Raw genomic sequence first — 20,270 nt, 5'->3', positions numbered from 1 at the left:
GCTTCCCAGGAAGGCCTGTGGCCAGTGGGCAAGGCTGGTACGGCCCTGTTTGCATGGTGTTTGCAGTGGTCCCCCCTTTCTCCACCCCAGGGTGATGGGGAAGGTCAGCAGGGGGCTGCCCTCCAGGGGCCATGTCTCAACTCTTGCTGCTAGGGTTCAAACCATAGATTAATGGATCTACCAAGTGTCAGGTTCGGTGCCAGATACCGGGAACAACAAAATGAGTGAGACGTGTCCCTGCTCTTGAGAAGATAAGAACTGAGAAGGCTAAGATACACTGAGATAAATGATAAATAAACAAATGCATACTAGGCTGTGGGTAAACAGGGCAGCTCACAACCGTTCATTCTGGGGAAGGTGAGGAAAGCATGGCAGAGAAAGGGACATTGGAGCTGAGCTTTGAGGCAGGGCAGGTTTTAAAAACCTTAACAGGGGCTTCCCTGGTGGCGCAGTGGTTGAGAGTCCGCCTGCCGATGCCGGGGACACAGGTTCGTGCCCCGGTCCGGGAAGATCCCACATGCCGCGGAGCGGCTGGGCCCGTGAGCCACGGCCGCTGAGCCTGTGCTCCGCAACGGGAGGGGCCACAGCAGTGAGAGACCCGGGTACCGCAAAAAAAAACCTTTGGTCAGACAGGGAAAGGGGGTTGGGGGAGGAAAGGAATAGCACGGAGAAGCCCAGAGCATGGCACAGCGAGGCTACTCTGATCATGGTAAAACAGGACCGAAAGAATGTTGGAGAAGCAGCTTCTACAAGAGTTTGGATTAAACACTGCTAGAACTTTTTTTTTTTTTTTTTTTTGGCCGCGATGCATGGCTTATGGGACCTTAGTTCCCTGACCAGGGATTGAACCCGCGCCCCTGGCAGTGGAAGTGTGGAGTCCTAACCTCTGGACCACCAGGGAATTTCCACTGCTAGGCCTTTTTAACTGTCAGGGCTAAGGCTCAGAGGGGATGGACTAGAAAAGGAGAGGTTGATCACTGAGCATCTGAGTGCCAAGCTTGTGCGAGGCCCATTGTAGACATGGCTTCATTTGAATGTTACAGCAAGGATTGGGGGTGGTGCTATCCTGACCTCTTTATAGTAGAGGAAAGTGGGGCTCAGAGCAGTGAAGTGACTTGTCCAGGTCATACAACAGGCAAGTGGCAAAGTTGAACCCCACCCTGGGCCTTGTCACTAGCTTAGACTCATGCAGCTCAAAAAGGAATTGTTCCGGGCTTCCCTGGTGGCGCAGTGGTTGAGAATCTGCCTGCCGATGCAGGGGGACTCGGGTTCGTGCCCCGGTCCGGGAGGATCCCACATGCCGCGGAGTGGCTGGGCCCGTGAGCCATGGCCGCTGGGCCTGCGCATCCGGAGCCTGTGCTCCGCAAGGGAGAGGCCACAGCAGCGAGAGGCCCGCGTACCGCACAAAAAAAAAAAAAAAAAAAGGAATTGTTCCAATGAATAAAGGTAGTTTCCATCGGCTGGAGGCCAACAGGAACTCACACACCATGCTGGGAGGGAGGGGTACAGATGCCATCCACACAATCCATTAATCCAAGATCTATCTGAACAGTGGGAGGGCAGCGTCCCTATGGGACAGCTTCTCAAAGTGTTACCTTTTGGGGAACATGGGAGTTCATAAAGGTTTACATGCCTATGTATTATTACATTGGGCGAAGGGTACCTGGGGGCGCAGATGAGTCTGCGGTTGGAGTCTTTGACGCAATGGCGCCTCCCACCTAACTTCTCTCCCGGCCACTGGCCGGGTCCATCAGGACCCACAGCCGTTCAGCTCCCAGGGCTGGGTGTGGGGCTCTCAGGATTTCCACCCTCCAGTGTTCCTGCTCTTGACAGGCCCTGGGGGATTAAAGCCAAGGGCACCAGGGATCCTGGAGCCTCAGAAGCCCCAGGTCGTCTGCCCCGAGGGCCTTGCTTTGTCCTGAAGGCATATCCTGTTCCAGAGTGAGATGGGGTGGAAAGGGGGAGAGCAAACCGTTCTCAGAAAACAGGCCCTACATTTCCACTGCCATCACGGCACAGGGCTGGCTGGGGGCGGAGCTCATCCACTGAGGTGTCCAGGCCTGTTTCCAGACCACCGCAAGTGGGTGGCCAGGCACCGGATACCCCAACCTGGCCCCTGCCTGGGCCCGGAGGGAGGGGGGAGACTTGCCTCATGGGAGAAGTCTCTGGAGGGTGAAGGGGTTCTCCACCAATCGAGACGGATCCCGAATTCACCTGTGTCTCCCTGAGGTCACTTGTACCCTGGTCTCCCCACTACTTTCCCCACCCCTTTCCCAGGCTCCTAGATCTGGCCTTAAACATATGCTAATGAGGGACCCCCCCTCCGCCCAGCAAACTTGTTTCAGCGTTGGTTGCCTAGTTAATGAAAACTAGTCAGAGGTCAGAGTGACTGATCTGTTTCGGGTAGGTCTGACCTGCTGCTCCCCCTTTCAGGGTGGGCCCCCCACTGCCTGGCCCTTACACACGTCTGCACGTGCTCACGTCCGGTGTGTGTGTGCGCGGGGTCGTCCCTGAGATGCAGGAGGTGGAGTTAGGGGAAGGAGACCAAAGGCACAGCAATGCGCTCTTCCTCTCAACATTGAAAAGAATTGAAACAATTAAGTCCTCACATTTTCCAGGCCAGCCAGAGAGGGCCAGGCGCAGGAAGAGATATAGGATTCTAGAAAAGCAGGGCCTCACCGCCAGCCCAGGCTGCTAAGCAAACAATCCCTCCAGGAGTCCGAAAACTGGTGTGCGAGGGGAGGAGCCAGCCTGGGGTTTATCGCTCCGGCAGCTCCGGGTGATTCAGGGAGTTTGACTTCTGGTTGTCATAAATGGAAGCACGCAAACAAACAGGCCGGGAGGTACCCCTCCCCTCTGCCTGCGCCCTCCCCCACCTTGCTACCCCCAGCCCGAGACCAGCCGCCTCCCCCCCCGCACGATTCCCGCCCTCCTCCCGGGCGCTCCGGGCAGAACCAACACGCCCAGCCGCCCGCCCGGCCCCCGGCTGACTCCGACGGCGCGCCGCTGGCGATCCCCCAGGCAACTCGGCGTCACGAGAACCAGCACCCCGGAGACCCGGCGCCCGGCCTTGCCTCCGCGTCCCCTGGGCCCCGGCCAGGCGCAACAAGCACTCCCTTCTCGGTGCGCCGCGGCCTCTCCGGGCCTCCGGCGCTTGCCAGCTAGGCCCCGCTGCGTAGCCCACCTCCCGCGGAGCCCGCAGCCCTGGGGGAAGGCAGCGGGAAATCTCTTGTTTATTGGGCCGGGGTGATCCTAGGTTGGATTCGCTTCCCCATTTCTGCCGTTCCCCTTCTGCTGATTCCTGGGGCCGGAGAGGAAAGGGTGGCAAACCGCTGACGCACCCGGGGATAGGGAGTGAGGTTGGGGTACGGGGAGGGGGAGCTCGAACTCGTGCAAAAGTCCCCGGGCGGCGGCAGGGGCAGGACTCGGCGGCCAGGCCGATGTGTCACGGAGCGCAGAGACCGCGGGGGCCGGGTTAAACACTGTACCTCGGGGAACTGAACCGTGAAGGCTAATTAGGACAGGTCCGAACAGGGAACGGGGACACGGGGAGGGGAGCGCGCGCTAAGGTGGGCCGTGTCCCGGGAGATCGCAGGAAGCCCAGGCGCCGGGTAGTCGGACCCAGGGCGACTTCTGCCCACGGCTCCGAGTGGTTCTGGGCCCGGCCCACGGCGTTAGGGGCGCGCGCGGTGGCGTTCCCACGCACACTTGGTGACCCGGGTGCCGGGGAAGGATCGCGCGTGCAAGAGGTGGACGCTCGGTGTGTCCACGTGTCTTCGGGGAGGGCAGGGGGCGCAGAAGGCGCGACAAAGACAGACTTTGTATCTGAGTGTGCGCCTCGCTCTAGTCCGGAGCGGCGAACCGTGCCCCGCGTGTGTCTCACGGGAGAGCCAGGACGAAGGTGACAAAGACTAGGTGTCCACCCAGGAGAGACGCACCAAGGTGGCCCCCGCGCGTGTTTGTGTGCGCGCGCGCTGGGACTTGCGAAGAGGGAGAGCCCGCCCGCGAATTGTGTTGGGCTGCACCCCAAACCACTTAACAGAGAGAAAACCGAGTCCCGAAAGTAAGTGCGCGTGAGTGTGCGCGCGCCCGTGTGCGGGGGCGTGGCAGTAAACAGCAGCAACCCACAAGCCGGCTTGGCCAGAAACTCCGATCTCCCTCCCCTGCCGGAAAGTGCGTCTAGTCGGAGCCTGGAGGTGAGTCGGGGATGGGTGGGGGGAGGGCCGGCCGGGCTTTGTTAACTGTGTAAGCGGATTGCACGTACCTGGAGCGCCGCGGGCGCCCGATAAGCTCCTGAATGGAGGTGATGTCACGGTGATGCAGGCGCCGGCCCACCCTCGCTGCGAGAAAGGAGCCGAGCGCGGGCAGAGGCCAGCGCGAGGGCTAGAGACGGAGTGCAGCCAGCTCCGAGTCCCGGGGAGAGGCAGGCCCTGCGCCCCGATCCCCCGCCTGAGCCCCGCCACCTCAGGCCAGGGTTGGGCCTGGCCCCGCTCTCTGCGCCGAGTCCCTCCCACCCCCGCTCGCGCCCCGCCTGGACTTGGCCCCAGACGCCGCGCCGGAGCTGGGCCGGCGACGCGTCCCAGGTAAGGGCTGCAGCCTGCTCACTCCGCCCTCCCCTTGGCCGCCGGGAAGAGTGGGGTCGGGCTGGTGGGGAGTGGGCGAGGGTTGATGCCCAGGGGTGGGGAACCGGGGGGCGGAGGACACCGCTCCTACTTCGCTCGCTCGCAGAAACTTTCCAAAGCGGAGCAGGCTGGGGACTGGGGGTGTGGGTAGACCGGCGCTGCGGCTCGGAGTTGGCGGCGAGGGAGAACTCCACGATCGGGGTCTCCAAGGGCTACCCCCTCCGCCCTCGCAGCCTCTCTGCGTGACTCCGCGGCTGATAGTGACTGGGGGGCCGGCGTCCTCTCCGCGGCCCGCTACCGTGGATGGGAAGGGCAGGTTTCTGGGACCAGAGGAAATGAGAGAGAGGCTGGCCCCGCTGCTCTTTCTGTTCCGCCATCCAGGGGAGCGTGGGTGTGGACCCCGGTCCCGGCGAGAGGTAGGGAGGGGAGGGCTCAATCTTCCTGCGGGAAGTTCGGAATTTCGGTCAGTCGTAGGCCCTCTACCTTTGGCAGCGTGGCTTCTAGATCCCTTCCCTTTCCCCGCTCCTCCCTCACGCCCCACGGGGTTTCCTGCGCCCTTCCCAGCCGCGGAGGTGGAGTTGCACCTCTCCAGCCCCAAACCCACAGTTTTAAACCCAGCAAAACGCAGTCATTGAAAAAACTCCACGCTCTTGATCCTAAAGCTCAGGGACCAGAATATGTTGAAATAGGGTTTTGTGCTCTTGGAGGTTCCCTGCCTGGGCCTTTATCGGTGGCTGGGGGAGGGCGTGCCGCTGGGGGGTGGGGCGCATTCCTGAGTGGCTTTCTAGAGCGGACCCTTGGGTTGAGGACTCACGTGTTTCAGAATGCTCAGGGAATTGGGGGCCAAATATCCGCCCTCGGTGTGAAGGTCTAAGCCTGGGGTTCCTGGAAGCCCTCTACCCCACCGCCGACCCCACCCCCCAACTTGGGCACTGAAGTAGCCCCGTACAGGTACAGGCATCTCCGACCCCTCTTCTTATTGGTTGGTTTAAACACCAGAGCCCCCTGAACAGAGGAGTAAAATGGCAGGACCTAACCACGGGCGGAGAGGAAGGAGGAGATGGATGGGAGAAGGGGAGGATGTGGGAAGGCTGCCAGCGGGTCCATCCGTCTCTCTTCATGGGCTGCTGAGTGGGGGCAGACCGGGAGGAAGGGGGCTCCTCTGTGGCTCTGCTTAGGCGCCTCGGAGAGGGGCCTCTACATGGTCATGGCACCCTTGAAGGTACCTGGCTGCGGGTCTATATCTTACTCTGTCCCTTTGAGCCCAGGAGACAGACCAAGACCAAAGTGTGAAGCTCATGTTGCCCTTTTCAGGATGGTTCTCAGGCTTTTGTGTAGATGGTCGGGGAGTGAGGAAAGGTGAGAAGGCCTGGCTGCCTCATCCTTGCTGGGTGAAGCCCAGTCAGGGCTGGCTGAGCCTCTGAGCCACCACTCTGCTGAGGTCTCTCTGCCTCCCCTGGGAGAGGGAAAGAGGGAGGAAGGGGATTCTGGAACTGGATTGGGCTGACTCAGACCTGAGCTGGGGGCTGAGTGGCTGAGCCTAGGGAAAGGCCGATTTCAGAGGTGATTAAAAATACTTGTATAACTGATTCCAGGGAGGTGAAGCAAAAGGGCCCCTTTGTCCAGAAAATAATCTGCAGCTCGGCTGGGCTGCAGCCATGGTGTGGGGGGAACTCATGGGACTGAAGGAGGTCTCCCTCCTTGGTCCTACTGAGAAACTTTAAAATATATATATTTATTTGGCTGTGCCAGGTCTTAGTTGAGGTATGTGGGATCTTTAGTTGCGGCATGCAGACCCTTAGTTGTGGCATGTGGGAACTAGTTCCCTGACCAGGGATCGAACCTGGGCCCCCTGCATTGGGAGCTCGGAGTCGTTTTAACCACTGGACCACCAGGGAAGTCTCCCTTACTGAGAACCTTAAAGCAGGAGACGTGACTCTAAAATGAAGAGGCCGGACTGGGATGGGGAGAAATGGGCACCAAATCTGTTCACTGAATGCTTTTCAAATGCCTACTATGTTCAGTGCAAGACTAGATGTTGCAGGGGATGCTAAGATAAACAAGTCTTGTTCACTCCCCTCAGATCTTACAGCCAGGTAGGGGAGACACCTACGCACGCGATCAAGGCTCAGAAGACAGCCTGGAAGTGCAGGCTCTAGGGACCCGCAGGAGGGAGAGTCTCAAGGCAGAGCTGGTCTGTTTCATCCAAGTCCTTTCCCCCTTGGCCACCATCTTCAAACACAGCATCCCTTGGCTGGCTGAATCTGCATTCCTGGATGTTGAAGGATACTGGGCTGAAGCTGTCTTTAAGTCTCCTGCTGGCCTCCAAGGGTTGCTGTCCCAGGCAGTGGACAAGAACCAGGCCCAACAGGTCCAATTTCCCTACTTGAGTTGGTGTCTGCCTGTCTCTCCACTCCCCCAGTTTGAAGTTCCCATGTTGGTGGGACCGACAGGCTTGAAGGGTAAGGTCCAGGGCCAACGGCAAAGTGAGAAGGAAATTGGGGTGAGGGCTGTGAAGCTTCTCTGGCCCTGGCCCAAGTTCTTATGAGGTGTTGGATCCTAGCAAGGTACAGGTAGGTATGGCTCTAAGAGCAAGATAGACCAAGAAGAGGGACTGGCATAGAGGTCACAGGCTAAATGAGAGCGGGCTTGGTGCTTTGTAATGACATGGCCGTTATAAGATTTGAACTTGGAGCGTGGACTTAGCATCCTTTCCCCCACATCCAGCCAGGCCTTAGACTTTATCTGGGAAAGGATCTCCATTAGGCCTTACCTTTGGCCTTGGTCTTTAGCCAGGGATGAATGTGTCCTCAACAAATCGATTGCCTATGCTTTTTTGCCAGACTCAAATCTTAAAGCACAATGCTGGTTATGCCCTCATCATGCAAAAAACAGTCTTCAGTGGCTCCCCACTGCCTTTAGAATCAAGCCCTAAACTCCCTCCCTGTAGTGTCTCTAATCTGTAGCCAGCCAGCTGCAACCTCCCTTTACAGACTCAGTTCATACTTGGTGAATTTGATTAGAAACTGAATAAAATGCCGTTGAGAGGTGTTCTTCACTCTGTCTTTTCTGACCCCCTCAGCTGGGAAGAGCTTCCTCCTCTGTTCCTGTAGCACTTTTCTCTCCCCAGAGGTAAATTCTTTTGTGTGACACTTACCTTATTATTCTTTGGGTAGTTTTCTTGTAGACCTACCTTTTGGACTGTGTTTGTTCATCTTTGTATCTTCCACTGTGCGTCTAGGGGAACTACTGGGCCTGGTCCCCCTAGACGCACAGTAAATATTTGCTGATTTGGAATATTTGTCTGTTCTAAACTGGGACCTGGCAGAGGGAGATGGGATGAGCAGCTCTTGAAGATGTGCAGATTGCCAGAGGCTAAGTCTGAGTGACCATTCTCAGGGTTCATACCACGTCTCCAACTTCACCCCAAGGTCTGGCTGTTTTGCTGTGAGCCAGAAATACTCATGATGGGGTTGAGTGCTTAGGATCCCATAGCACATATCCATAAATTATTTCCTGGTGTGGTTCAATATTCCTTATCCATTAGCCCTCTCCGATTCCTCTTTTCTCTTCCCAGCCCTTGTAAATAAAGTACAGTTTGTGCTTTATTGATTTACTATTACACAAAGTCCCCTACAAGAGCTTATTTAAATCGTGATGTAGGGGAAACATGCTTTTGCATTGGAAGACGAGAGAAACTAGCTGCGTTACAGTACCACTTATTTAGGAAAACAATAATAAATTCACACAGGGGGGTTAATTTATTAAAAGTTAATGGTAGGTGTTGTTTGGGGAAAAGCAAGCTTAATTGACAGACGAGGTTGTAGTTGGGAAAGCTGAGAGACCTAAAATGTTTTCAACGAGGACTTTGAAAGTTGATGATCTTTATTCTGTCAGCTTCACTTAATTTTGAGTTTTATTTCCTCTGACTTAGTAACAGCGTCCTTCCCTTTCTCAATCATGGAGAGACAGTTCTGTTTGCCTGTTATACATTAACTAACCAAGAATGGTGAAAACATTAAGGGCTTAGCGGTGTGCAAATCTACACTCCACCTCCTAAAAGGAAGAAAGAGAGGTGGTGGGGAAGTCGGATCATGCCATTCCCCTCCCAGCCACTAGTGGTCACTATCAGCCCAGGAAAGCTTGGTTGCTGTCTTTCTGGAAAGTTCTTGGGTCCAAGAGGGGAGAGAGGAAGAGCCAGGGTTACAACTAGTTACTTGAACATAATAAGGGGTGATTTAAATGCCCTGCATTTCATAGAAGTTTGGAATTTATGACTTGCTTTTTTTTTGGGTGGGGGTACACGGGCTTCTCACTGCTGTGGCCTCTCCTGTTGCGGAGCACAGGCTCTGGACACGCAGGCTCAGTGGCCATGGCTCACGGGCTCAGCCGCTCCGCGGCATGTGGGATCCTCCCGGACCGGGGCACGAATCCGTGTCCCCTGCATCGGCAGGCGGACTCTCAACCACTGTGCCACCAGGGAAGCCCTATGACTTGCTTTTTAGAGCATTTAAGTTTTCTGTCCTCCAGGTAAATTTAAAGTCTTTGAGTAGCAAACTCACTGATTTGGTCTTTAATTTCTCTTAACCTGCCACACTTTTTACCTCCACCTCACACAGGGAAAATCCAGCTGGTATTGAGAGCAGGGGTTTAGTTTTCTTTGGTGCCAGTCTACAGCACTTAGTAAGGCTGCTGTCCGGGACCGGTCCAGTGAGTCGTTGCAGTAGTAAGTTACCTTCCTGGTGTGATAAAAGACATCTTTCTTGCCTTCTAGCTACAGTGCCTCAACGTCTTCCATTATAGATTAATTTCTTTGGGTTTTGCTTTGCCCCTGGTTCTTGCTTTTAAAATGTTAATGCCTCATAGGAGGATTTTTGCATTAAGTCATTAACTCCCTAGCTGGGAAATTCGTTGATTTTTTAAAAATATTTATTTACTTGGTTGCTCTGGGTCTTAGTTGTGGCAGGCGGGCTTCCTAGTTGAGGCACGCAAACTCTGAGTTGCGGCATGCATGTGGGATCTAGTTTCCTGACCAGAGATTGAACCCAGGCCCCCTGCATTGGGAGCATGGAGTCTTACCCACTGTGCCACCAGGGAAGTCCCCGAAATTCGTTGATTTTATTCTTGAGACTCTAGCAACTGAGCTTCCAAAGAACTTTGGATTCTGAGGAGAAGCGTTGGCACTAAAAGCGGGAAAATGAAGGGCAGAAAAGGGCAGTGGAAGGGAGGCATCAGGGGAAAAGTGTTGATACATACAGCTTTTCAATCATCTTTTCACTTTCTCTGGTTGCAGTTTGTACCTGTTACAGGTGCTTGTTAAATACTCACTGAATGAATGAATGCGTGGCTGATTTGCCGTAGACTTAGGCATCACAGGGACAGAGTGGAGGGGCATGGTGTCTGGCCATTTGAACTGTGGAAGTCCCGGGACAGAGAGGAACTGAGTGCTGAGTGAACTTGCTCACAAACCTCAGCCCCCAGCCCACCTGCAAGAGCTCAGGGCATATCTGGGCCCAGGTTATGACTTGGGGGAGGGGGAGGGGCCTGAAAATTCAGCACAGTTTCCTCCTTTTCCATGACTGGGAACAGGGATGACACTTGGGTTTCATCTCATTTGCCACTCTGGTCACTTGGTACAAGGCCCAGGAGTTCTGTGTTAAGAATGATTCTGAAGCCCAGAGGCACAGACAAGATCAGTGTGCCGTGGTTCAGGAGGTGGGGAACAGCACCTTGTGTGTCAGAGTATGCCCTGGAGGACTGATTTTGCCTTTTCTCCCCTCCGTCTCTAGGGACCCAGCTGGGGCCTGGCCCGGGAGCCAGGATGGCCATCCAGAAAGCGGTGCTCATATGCCTGGGACTGCCTCTCTTCCTACTCCCAGGGGCCCAGGCCCAGAACCACGCCCCAGCTGGCTGCAGCCCGGACCTCAACCCCCTCTACTACAACCTGTGTGACCGCTCTGGGGCTTGGGGCATCATCTTGGAGGCAGTGGCGGGGGCGGGCATCGTCACCACTTTCGTCCTCACCATCATCCTCGTGGCCAGCCTCCCCTTCGTGCAAGACACCAAGAAGCGGAGCCTGCTGGGGACCCAGGTGTTCTTCCTGCTGGGGACCCTGGGCCTCTTCTGCCTCGTCTTTGCCTGCGTGGTGAAGCCTGACTTCTCCACCTGTGCCTCTCGGCGCTTCCTCTTTGGGGTCCTGTTCGCCATCTGCTTCTCCTGCCTAGTGGCCCACGTGTTAGCCCTCAACTTCCTGGTCCGGAAGAACCACGGGCCCCGGGGCTGGGTGGTCTTCATCGTGGCCCTGTTGCTAAGCCTCGTGGAGGTGATCATCAACACGGAGTGGCTGATCATCACGCTGGTGCGAGCAGGTGGCGGCGAGGGTGGCCCTCCGGCCAATGGCAGTGCCAGCTGGGCTACCGCCTCCCCCTGTGCCATCGCCAACGTGGACTTTGTCATGGCGCTGATCTACGTCATGCTGCTGCTGCTCTGCGCCTTTACAGGGGCCTGGCCCGCCCTGTGCGGCCGCTTCAAGCGCTGGCGGAAGCACGGGGTCTTCGTGCTGCTCACCACGGCCACCTCCATCGCCATCTGGGTGGTGTGGATTGTCATGTACACCTACGGCAACCAGCAGCGCAACAGTCCCACGTGGGATGACCCCACGCTGGCCATCACCCTCGCCGCCAATGCCTGGGCCTTTGTGCTCTTCTATGTCATCCCTGAGGTCTCCCAGGTGACCAAGGCCAGCCCAGAGCAGAGCTACCAGGGGGACCTGTACCCCACCCGGGGCGTGGGCTATGAGACCATCCTGAAAGAGCAGAAGGGCCAGAGCATGTTTGTGGAAAACAAGGCATTTTCCATGGACGAGCCAGCCTCAGGTGGGTCATGGGACACCCTCCCCAGGTGCCCTTTTATTTTTTTTAGTTTTTAAAAATTTTTGGCCACACCATGCAGCCTGTGGGACCTTCATTCCTCAGCCAGGGATTGAACCTGGGCCGCAGCAGTGAAAGTGCCAAGTCCTAACCACTGGCCCATCAGGGAACTCCCTCCAGGTCCCCTTTTATTCCAGGTGGTTTACTGTAGGACAGGGGGCTGGTCTCCTGAGCAAAATGGGAGGTTCCTGAGATTATCCAGAGTTTTCTGCCTTAAAGTCCCTAAATTCCATATTTTTAAAAAAATTATTTCTTTTTGGCTGCGTTGGGTCTCTGCTGCTGCGCGTGGGCTTTCTCTGGTTGTGGCAAGAGGGGGCTACTCTTCGTTGCGGTGCGCGGGCTTCTTATTGCGGTGACTTCTTTTGTTGCAGAGCACGGGTTCTAGGCATGCAGGCTTCAGTAGTTGCAGCACGCGGGCTTGGTAGTTGCAGCACTCAGGCTCTAGGGCACACAGGCTTCAGTAGTTGTGGCACATAGGCTCAGTAGTTGTGGCTCTAGAGTGCAGGCTCAGTAGTTGTGGTGCACAGGCTTAGCTGCTCCAAGGCAAGTGGGATCTTCCCGGACCAGGGATTGAACCCATGTCCCCTGCGTTGGCAGGTGGATTCTTAACCACTGCGCCACCAGGGAAGTCCCCTAAATTCCATTTTTTTTTAAGGATTTTTTTCCTATACTCATGCAATTCATGAATATATTTTCATTGTAAAATTTTACACATTACAGGTAAAATTTCCCTCCACTGTCAGTTGTACTCCATTCCCTCCTGTTCTATCCCCAGAAGTGATCACTGTTGACTGATGTTTTCCTGCTAGGTGCCTCAGTTTCCTCATCTGTAAAATGGGGATAATAATGGTTCCTGTTTCATAGGATTCTTTTGAGGATTCAATTAATGCATCTTCTGGCGCTTGGAAGATACTCTAGAAGTATTAGCTATTAGCTCTGTGTATTACTATTATTTTACTGTCATTATTATTATCCTTCCAGAGCTTGTTTTTCCATTATGTACATATCCATAGTCTTAGTTTCCTTTTAAAGTCTTTTCAGTTCAAAATGTTTTCTTTTTCATAAAATCGCGTGTGCCACATGCTGATCTAAGCAGCACCCGCTATCCGGTAGCCAGCTTGTCCCCAAGCTCCTGCCCCGGCTCTTTGTTAATGTGATGGGGCTCTCCTGAGGGGCCAGGCAGCCCCAGAGCCTTGGTGGTTGGAGCTGAGGGTGCCTCGGAGGTGGAAGCAGCAAGAAGGCAAGAGAAGCCCCTGCAGCCTGGGCCAAGCCCCCGTCGGAAAAAGCTTGGGAGGCAGGAGGGGGTGGCCATTCTCCAGGAGACTTGGCCAGACGTGCTCCCAGCTCCCTAAGGGAGGAACCTTTTTCTGGCATTTGTTCATTGTAAGGGCCACTAGCATTTATTGAGCACAAACTGAGTGCCAGGCATTGAGCCTTTCCGGATGTGCCCTGTGGCATGCGTCTCACGTGCTTTCTTAGCCGGCTGGTTACAGCCCCTTCATCTGCTGTGACCCGGAAAGCCTGGACGCTGACCCCCTACTCTGCTGATCGAGGTGTTGGGGGCTTAAGACTTGACCTGCCTGATTGTTGAGCAGTACCCCTGGGACCTCTGCCAGGGGTCAGAGGCAGAGGCAGGGGAGGTTTCAGAATCAGAACTCTCTGCCTTTTCTCTACAAGCTGCGATCCCTGTGATCTCTGCCTTGGGGAAAGGAGTGATCCTCCCCCTGCCAGGCACTGATCTTTGACCTGCCCAGCGGGGTGGCCCCTGGCATCTGCACAGCCTGGTGCCAAGTGAGGGGGGAAGGTGCAGTTGGTGAGAATGTTGGGAGGAGCCTCAGTGGCCCCCACCTTTGCTGTCACCCGCTGCCTGTTTGTCAGGCCAGAGAGTTCTCAGCCTTTGTCCTCAAGGCAAACACTTCTGGGGCTGTAAGGGTTTTTTTTCCTTTTATTTTATTTTTTCTAAATGGAAAAATCAATTGAGTGAGCCCAGCACTTAGGAAGCCCTATAGAGTTGTGGTCCCTTTAGAGCCGCAGGGCCATCAGCCGGCAGGAGACAGACATCCGCTGCCCCGCGCCTCACTGCTCAGGCCTCTCCCCGGCCCCCAGAATTGGCCAGCAGCTTTCCTCCGACCCAGCGCCCAGCAGTGTAGGACAGATCGGGAAATCAACACCCCGGAAGGCACAGGGAAGTGTTCCCAGAGCTGAAAATAGTTCTGGAAACTTGCCAAGGGGCCACAGGACAGGATGTGCCTTCAGTCCCCCGGTGGAGCTCTGGGTCCTGGGCAAACAGCACCCAGCCCTGCCCCATGCAGACTCTTGGGCAGTGGGGTCTCTGCTTTTTTTACCCTGGTGCCTGGCAGCTGGCCCGCAGCAGGAGAGGCCAGAGCTGGAGGCTGGCCATCTTGGAAGGCGGCCGAAGGTCCATGTGCCCCTCTTGGCCTCTGGCCCCAGAGGGCGGAAGGGGATGTGAAGGTTGCTGACGGGCCGTTTTTTCGGTGGGAGGGGGTCTCATGCTGCAGGGAAAGCCCAAGGGGAAGGCGAACATTGTGCTGTCTGTGTATCCAAACAAAGGGATGCTGGGCTCCACGGGGTGGGGTACACCTACAGCCTCACCCCCAGGGCTGGCCAAGCCCCCTTTTCCCTCTCCCTGCCTCCTGGGGAGCCTTGCTTGAGAGCGGGAAAGGGAGCTTAAAGCCCAGCCTGGAACAGCTGCTATGTTTCCTTGCAGCTAAGAGACCAGTGTCACCGTACAGTGGGTACAACGGGCAGCTGCTGACCAGTGTGTACCAGCCCACTGAGATGACCCTGATGCACAAAGCCCCGGTGAGTGGGGTCCCCGGGTGTGCAGGGTGGGTGGAAGCGGGAAGGAGAAGGCAGGCTCTGCATCCGATGGGTCAGCCTTCGGGAGCCCGGGACCCCAGCTCCTGATGCCTTCTTCCTGGGGTTGATGTTCCTACTGCCTTTCACGACACTGTGGGTGGGACCTGTCTGCCTTGTGTCATCGGAGCGTCAAACACCCACTGAGGACAGCTGCTCAGAACAGTCTCTCTCTGAGCTGGTGGGAGCTGCCAGCTTTCCCCTAAGCAGCTTAGGGAGGGACAAGCGGGGGGGGGCCTCAGCCAGGTAGGTGCCATTCGTGGTGGACAGAGGACCACAGGGCAGGTCTGGGTAGGTATTAGCTGCTCGACCACAGCTGTCCCAAGAGGGCCCTCCTGCTCCCTTCCCCCCACCAGCAGGCAGCAGCTCTCGACCTTACACCTCCCCTGGGTTCTGGAAACCAGATGCTCCATTAGCCAAGGGAGGGTGGGTGGGAACAGGAAGCCGGTGGGTTAGAGTCTTACTCACGCCATATACGTTCCTCCTCCCCGGCTGGCTGGCAGTTGCTCTTGGGGAGACCCCTCGCTCTCCGGAGCCTGAACCTGCAGCTAAGTTCCAGGAGAGGGAGGCTGTGGCCAGGAGCCAGGATAGGCCGAGGAATGAATCTCTGAAGGGCATGAGCAGAGTTTGCCAGCCCCCAGACAACCAGGGTGCCCCACCTGGCCACCCCTCACTACCTGTGTGTATGGAGTCGTGCTTCTTCAGGAAGGATCTGAACTAATAGATATTTAATCTAATGATGGCTCCAAAAACATGGTCCCTCGACCCCCAGCGTTACCCTCCCCTGGGAACTTGCTAAAAAGGCGCAAGGGCCAGGGGTGTGATGGAGCCAACAGTTAGCATCTCTTCAGTGACGTCACCTTGATAACTTGGAGTTATCCAAGCCATGATGGGAATAACCACCGCCCACAGGGATCTGACAACATTACAGATCAGGGTCGTGAAACATTCACCAGCTCACCACGGGGTGGGGCCCCCTAGGCATGGCTGTGGCTTCATAAACAGTCAGGTGATTCTGATGCACAGCCAGGTTGGAGAACCCGTCCTCGACCTAGATGTTCCAGGAGCTACATGGGGAGGGGGAGTTGGAGATGGTAAATGGGTTGGGAGGACCACCCGGGTCTGAGTGGATTCAGAAGGCAGCTTGGGGCCCTGGAGCTGCGGGGTTTGGTGGCAGCTCTTTGCCTAGGGATGAGGCAGGTGAGGCCTAGAGCTCACCTTCCCTCCAGGGTGGGACCTGGGACCCATGCCTCAGCCCCACCCACACAGGAACAGAACCAACGCAGCTCCGACCAGGATCCAGGCAGAGACTTTGGATATTAAATCTCCAAAACTTAAAACTCTCAAACCCCAAACCATTCGGGGTTTAAGTCTCTAAATCAGACTGCTAGATAAGAAACGTGTGACATGCCTGGGGCCTGACAGAAGGGTGTTCTGGGCCCGGCACACCAGCCATGATGCTGTTGGGGGCGTGTAATGCCACCGGGGGTACTCAGGTAAGAGTCTTGGAGGAAGGGAGCCTGGGAGCATAGCCGGGCGGGTCACAGAAGCCCCGTGTGTTTCACTCTCTGTTGGGCCCCAAGGTTTAGGGACTGGGACAGGGCTTGAGAGGAAGATCCTTTTGGAAAGAGCCATCCACTGTGTGAAGCCCCAGGACCATCTGGAGGTGACTGGGAGCCTCATTTCCATGCCCAGAGGGTGGCCCTCTGCAGGGTGAGATAAGGGGCTGGAGGTCAGAGGTCAGCTCCTCTGTTTCCACACTCGGAGTCATCCATCCCAGGCCCGGCTGGAAGGGGGCAGAGGGGGAGGGCGGGGAGGGAAGGGGGAGCTGGCAGGCGCAGCCCTGCAGGAAGCGGAGTGGGAGTGTGTGTGCATCCGCCCGGGCAGAACCCAGCTGTGAGACCGCCTGTTCTTCCTTCCAGTCTGAAGGAGCTTACGACGTCATCCTCCCGCGGGCCACTGCTAACAGCCAGGTGATGGGCAGTGCCAACTCCACCCTGCGGGCCGAAGACATCTATGCAGCCCAGAGCCACCAGGATGCCACCCTGCCGAAGGAAGGCAAGAACTCTCAGGTCTTTAGAAACCCCTACGTGTGGGACTGAGGCTGCACCAGGAGGAGGCGGGCAGATCTGGGGACCCGGCCCGGGCGAGGGTCTTCCTGGGAGCCCGTGCTCTCCCCTCCCCCTCCCCCTCGCTGGCTCAGGACAGGTCATGGGCCTCAGCCGGGAGGCCCTCCCCATCTGCCAGTGTTCGGCTGGGCGTCCCCGTGCCCCTCACCCACTCCTCAATGTCTGTGGAGTCCAGGAGCCAACTCCGGCTTCGTGTCAGGGTCACCTGGCTTCGTGTCAAGGTCACCAGCGGTGGCCACGCTCCAGCCAAATAGAGTTCTTCCTGGGGTGGCGGCCAGTCAGCACCTACATTCTCTGGAGTCTTTGGAGAGATTCCTGCAACCTTGAGAGATGTCTCAGGCGCTTCTGTCCTGGGTCTTGCTCCTCTGTGAGGGGCAAGGGTGCCTAATAAACATGTTTCTGCTTTATTAGCCCTTCTTCTGGGAATGTCGTGTCTGATCTGGGCTCTCCGTGTCCGATGATCCACCCCTCCACCCTGGCCTGTGCATGTTTCCTCTTTCTCCAACCCCCTCTGAATCCAGCTCCCAGGAAAGCCGCTGCTGGGTTTTCCTTCTGTGCAACAAAGTAGCTGACACCTCCCCCCAGGGAAGAGTTCTTGAGCTAAGCCTGGGTCCGTGTCCTGTGCGATCAGCATGGACCTCTGGGCCTGGCTCCCGTCTCGGGTCTCGAGCAGCATCTGGGCTTGTGTGAAATGAGGCAGCTTTCCTCTGGGATCCCCTCCACTGGGGTCGGGGCCGGGGGAACGGAGCAGGGAGTTCTGTGGAGGGTATTTGTAAGGGAAGATGGGCTGGCTTCAGCCCCTTAGTGGGAAGGGTGGTGCAGATCCGTCAGGGGATGGGATGGAGGACCACTGCTCCATCTCTCAGATCAAAGTGTGTGTGTGTGTGTGTGTGTGTGTGTGTGTGTTTGTGGCCGGGAGTGATTCACTGAGGATCAGGACCTGTTTTCAAACGTGGGAAGGGGCGGGCCAGGTTCTGGTAGGTTTCACTCCAGGGCAGGAATTTAAATGCCCATTTGCTCAGTCCTTTATGGTAAAACCTTTCCACAGTGGCTCATTTGAATCCTCGGGGCTGCCCCTGAAAGATGGGTCGGACAGTAAGTACTTTCTCTCCCTTTTCCAGAGTCAAAATCCCAGAACCAGACCATTTTAGGGTTAGACAGGGCCTTGGGGGTAAGTGATCAATGTAGCTCTCTCACTGCCTCTGACAGGTAAGCAGACTGACCCAGAGAGGCCACAGAGCCTCTAGAAGTGGCCATGCTGAGACTGGCCAGGCTTTCTCAAGACTGGCTTGTAGCGGGTCCCGGTAGCCTGGGTTCAGACGTGCAGCGGTGCTCTGACCCCTTGCAAGGGGCTTGCCAAGTCGGCTCCTCCCAGGTTTGGGAATGTTTCTCCCCAACTCGCCAGAAGCTATTTTCTGACACCGGTTGTAGGGAAAAGATGTTTCTGCTGGAAGAGGGGAGAAAGGTTGCTGGAAGAAAAAAAAATCAAACTTCTCCTTCTATGTCAGATTGCACCGACTCCCCTGGAGACTCAAACCCTTTTTTCAGTTGTTCAAACACTTGTTCTTTCTGGTTACTTTAGGCTCAGTCCCCGAAAAATAATACAAGATGGTAGACGCCCTCTTCCCTGGACCGCACGTCGTTCTGCTGTCCTCATTCCTCTGTGACCAGGCTGGGCAGGGCCCTTGTCACTGGAGCGGGAAAGGCCCGGAGGCCACCGATCTGGAGCAGTGGAGTCAGGGGCCGTGTGAAACCCTGGGGCACATGGCTGGGGCTGGGGGCCACCCCCCCTCCCCACCCCCGCAATTCCTGCCCAGCCCAGCCTCTCCTGGTCCCCAAGTGACCTGAGACCACAGGAGCGGTCTGCAGACACCCAGCCTCCCTCTGGATGCCCTCCCCCGACATCACAGCCCCTGTGCCCCCCTGCTGTGGGTCTCCAGATGGCCATTCTTCCTGGCCACCTTTCGGTTCCAGCCTCAGCCAGTCCCGCCCTGCTCCAAAGCGAAGCCAAATCATGGCGAAGCTGGCCCTTGCCCTTCTCACCAGCACCTCCTGCCACCACCTGGACCGTGGAAGGCCGCTGAGCTGGGCAAAGCTCACTCGAGACCTGGACAGATCGTGCCTCTCTTCCTGGCCTGTGGGTCCCGGATCTGAGCCCCTCTGCATCACCACCTGATACCTTCATTGAACTAGGTCCCATCAAGACACAAAGTAGGGGCTAGGGCTGCATTCTCAGGGGTCAATTGAGAGTCCTGGACCAGATGGACCGGGGTCTAGGCCTCTCCCAGGACTGAGACTTGGGGGACTGGGCGCAGCCCCTTAGATATGAGGTGTCCAGGACTGAAGATTGTGCCATTTCCTGACGGGCAGATGGCTAGGTTTCTGCCTCACCTTGGGCACCTCGACAGTGCTGGTGCTGCTGTCATCATCCATGACAGGCTCCACCAGGTCCTGATGGCCACCAAGGGAAGTGGGGGCATCCTGGCGACCTGCATGACGCTGGCACCAACAAAGATGCGCACACAGCTCCAGACTCGTGGGAACGAGATCTCCGCAGTGTCTCCTTGGCCTCCTGCCCTTGGGTACCAGAGCTGGATCATCCAAGGGTCTCAAGCCAGGTGTGTCCCCAGAGCTCACCTCTGCCTGCTGAGACGAGGGAGGATGAGCACAACGCAGGTGCTGACCCCGTAGGCGGTCCCACAGCCCTCACCCCCACCCCAGTGCCACCCTCCTGACCCCAGCACCTGTGCCTTTGTCACCAGCGTATTTCTCCAGGGCTAAGTTGGGTGAACAGGCCCTGCAGAGAGCAGGGCTGTACCCCCGAGTGTGACGATCGCCTCCCCATCCACTGACCCTTGTCCTGGACTGCCCAGTTCCATGAATGGAGTATTAGTTACTCTGATGGAAGGGGAGTGGGGAGCTCTGAGCACCCCCGACTCCCTGCAATCTAGGTTAGTAGCCCCAAATCCCTCACGGTGAATAAAGGCTCTATCTCGCTTTTCGAGCTGATAGTCTCGAGTGAGTCCTGGCAGTGCCAAGGGGCCACGGGGAGCAGCCTGCAGTGAATGTGGGTCTGTTCAGAGGCTGAGTCCCCTGGAGGCCTGCGGGTGAGGCCGGGGAGGGATGGGCTCCTGAAAGATGCAAACCTGCCCAGATTCAAGAATACCCCGTGGCCCTGCTTCCTCCAGTCTATGGCCAAGTGAAGAAGACAGAAGTGTTCCAGCTGCATCACAAGTCTTGAATGGAAAAAACCAGAATAGGCCAGAACCTGTTGCAGGTGACGTCAGGCCAACACCTCGGTAAACGGCACACCCATTTCTGTCAAACCGAGTAGCTCGGGGCGGAGTAGTTTGGGCTTCATCACTGCTCAGGCTTACATGACCTTATTCTCTGTTTGTGAGGAATTACTACCACAGAATCCCTGTGTGTTCATTAAGAATTTGTCTGGGATTTATTAATATATATTTTTAAATCCAACTCCTTGCCTTCTAGACCAGCGAAGGCTGTCTGATTCCCACTAAATTTTTTTTCTTGGTTGGGGATTTGTTCTAAGAGGAAACCAGGCTTCCCAAACAGGCCAAGCCCAAGGTCACTGTCTCCCCACACATCCCCTCTCCCCCCAAACACAAGGCCTGGTGATGCAGGCATGGGGCAAGAGAGGGGACCCACCTTTATCATAATCTTGCTGCTGCCTGGTAGGCTGGTGGAGAGGG

General features: G+C 56.5%; 1 protein-coding gene across 2 annotated transcripts; it reads left to right on the top strand.

Annotated features, from left to right (window-relative positions):
- Positions 1 to 4,099: 4,099 nt before the first annotated feature.
- GPRC5C (G protein-coupled receptor class C group 5 member C) lies at positions 4,100 to 18,172 on the top strand. 2 transcript variants are annotated; one of them, XM_060082145.1, is made up of 4 exons: positions 4,100 to 4,196; positions 10,412 to 11,497; positions 14,280 to 14,374; positions 16,351 to 16,530. In XM_060082145.1, the coding sequence occupies exons 2-4, from the start codon at positions 10,444 to 10,446 to the stop codon at positions 16,528 to 16,530; spliced, it is 1,329 nt and encodes a 442-aa protein (XP_059938128.1). In that variant the 5' UTR covers positions 4,100 to 4,196; positions 10,412 to 10,443. The 2 variants fall into 2 exon arrangements, with proteins under 2 accessions (XP_059938128.1, XP_059938127.1); XM_060082144.1 differs by lacking the exon at positions 4,100 to 4,196 and adding an exon at positions 18,140 to 18,172 and having other exon boundaries at positions 10,444 to 11,497; positions 16,351 to 16,500.
- The last annotated feature ends 2,098 nt before the right edge of the window (positions 18,173 to 20,270 follow it).

This window comes from Mesoplodon densirostris, chromosome 18 (assembly GCF_025265405.1).
Source record: "Mesoplodon densirostris isolate mMesDen1 chromosome 18, mMesDen1 primary haplotype, whole genome shotgun sequence".
NCBI classification, from domain to species: domain Eukaryota; kingdom Metazoa; phylum Chordata; class Mammalia; order Artiodactyla; family Ziphiidae; genus Mesoplodon; species Mesoplodon densirostris.
The sequence above is the reverse complement of the archived record's forward strand: the minus strand, read 5'-3'. Positions and strand labels throughout refer to the sequence as shown.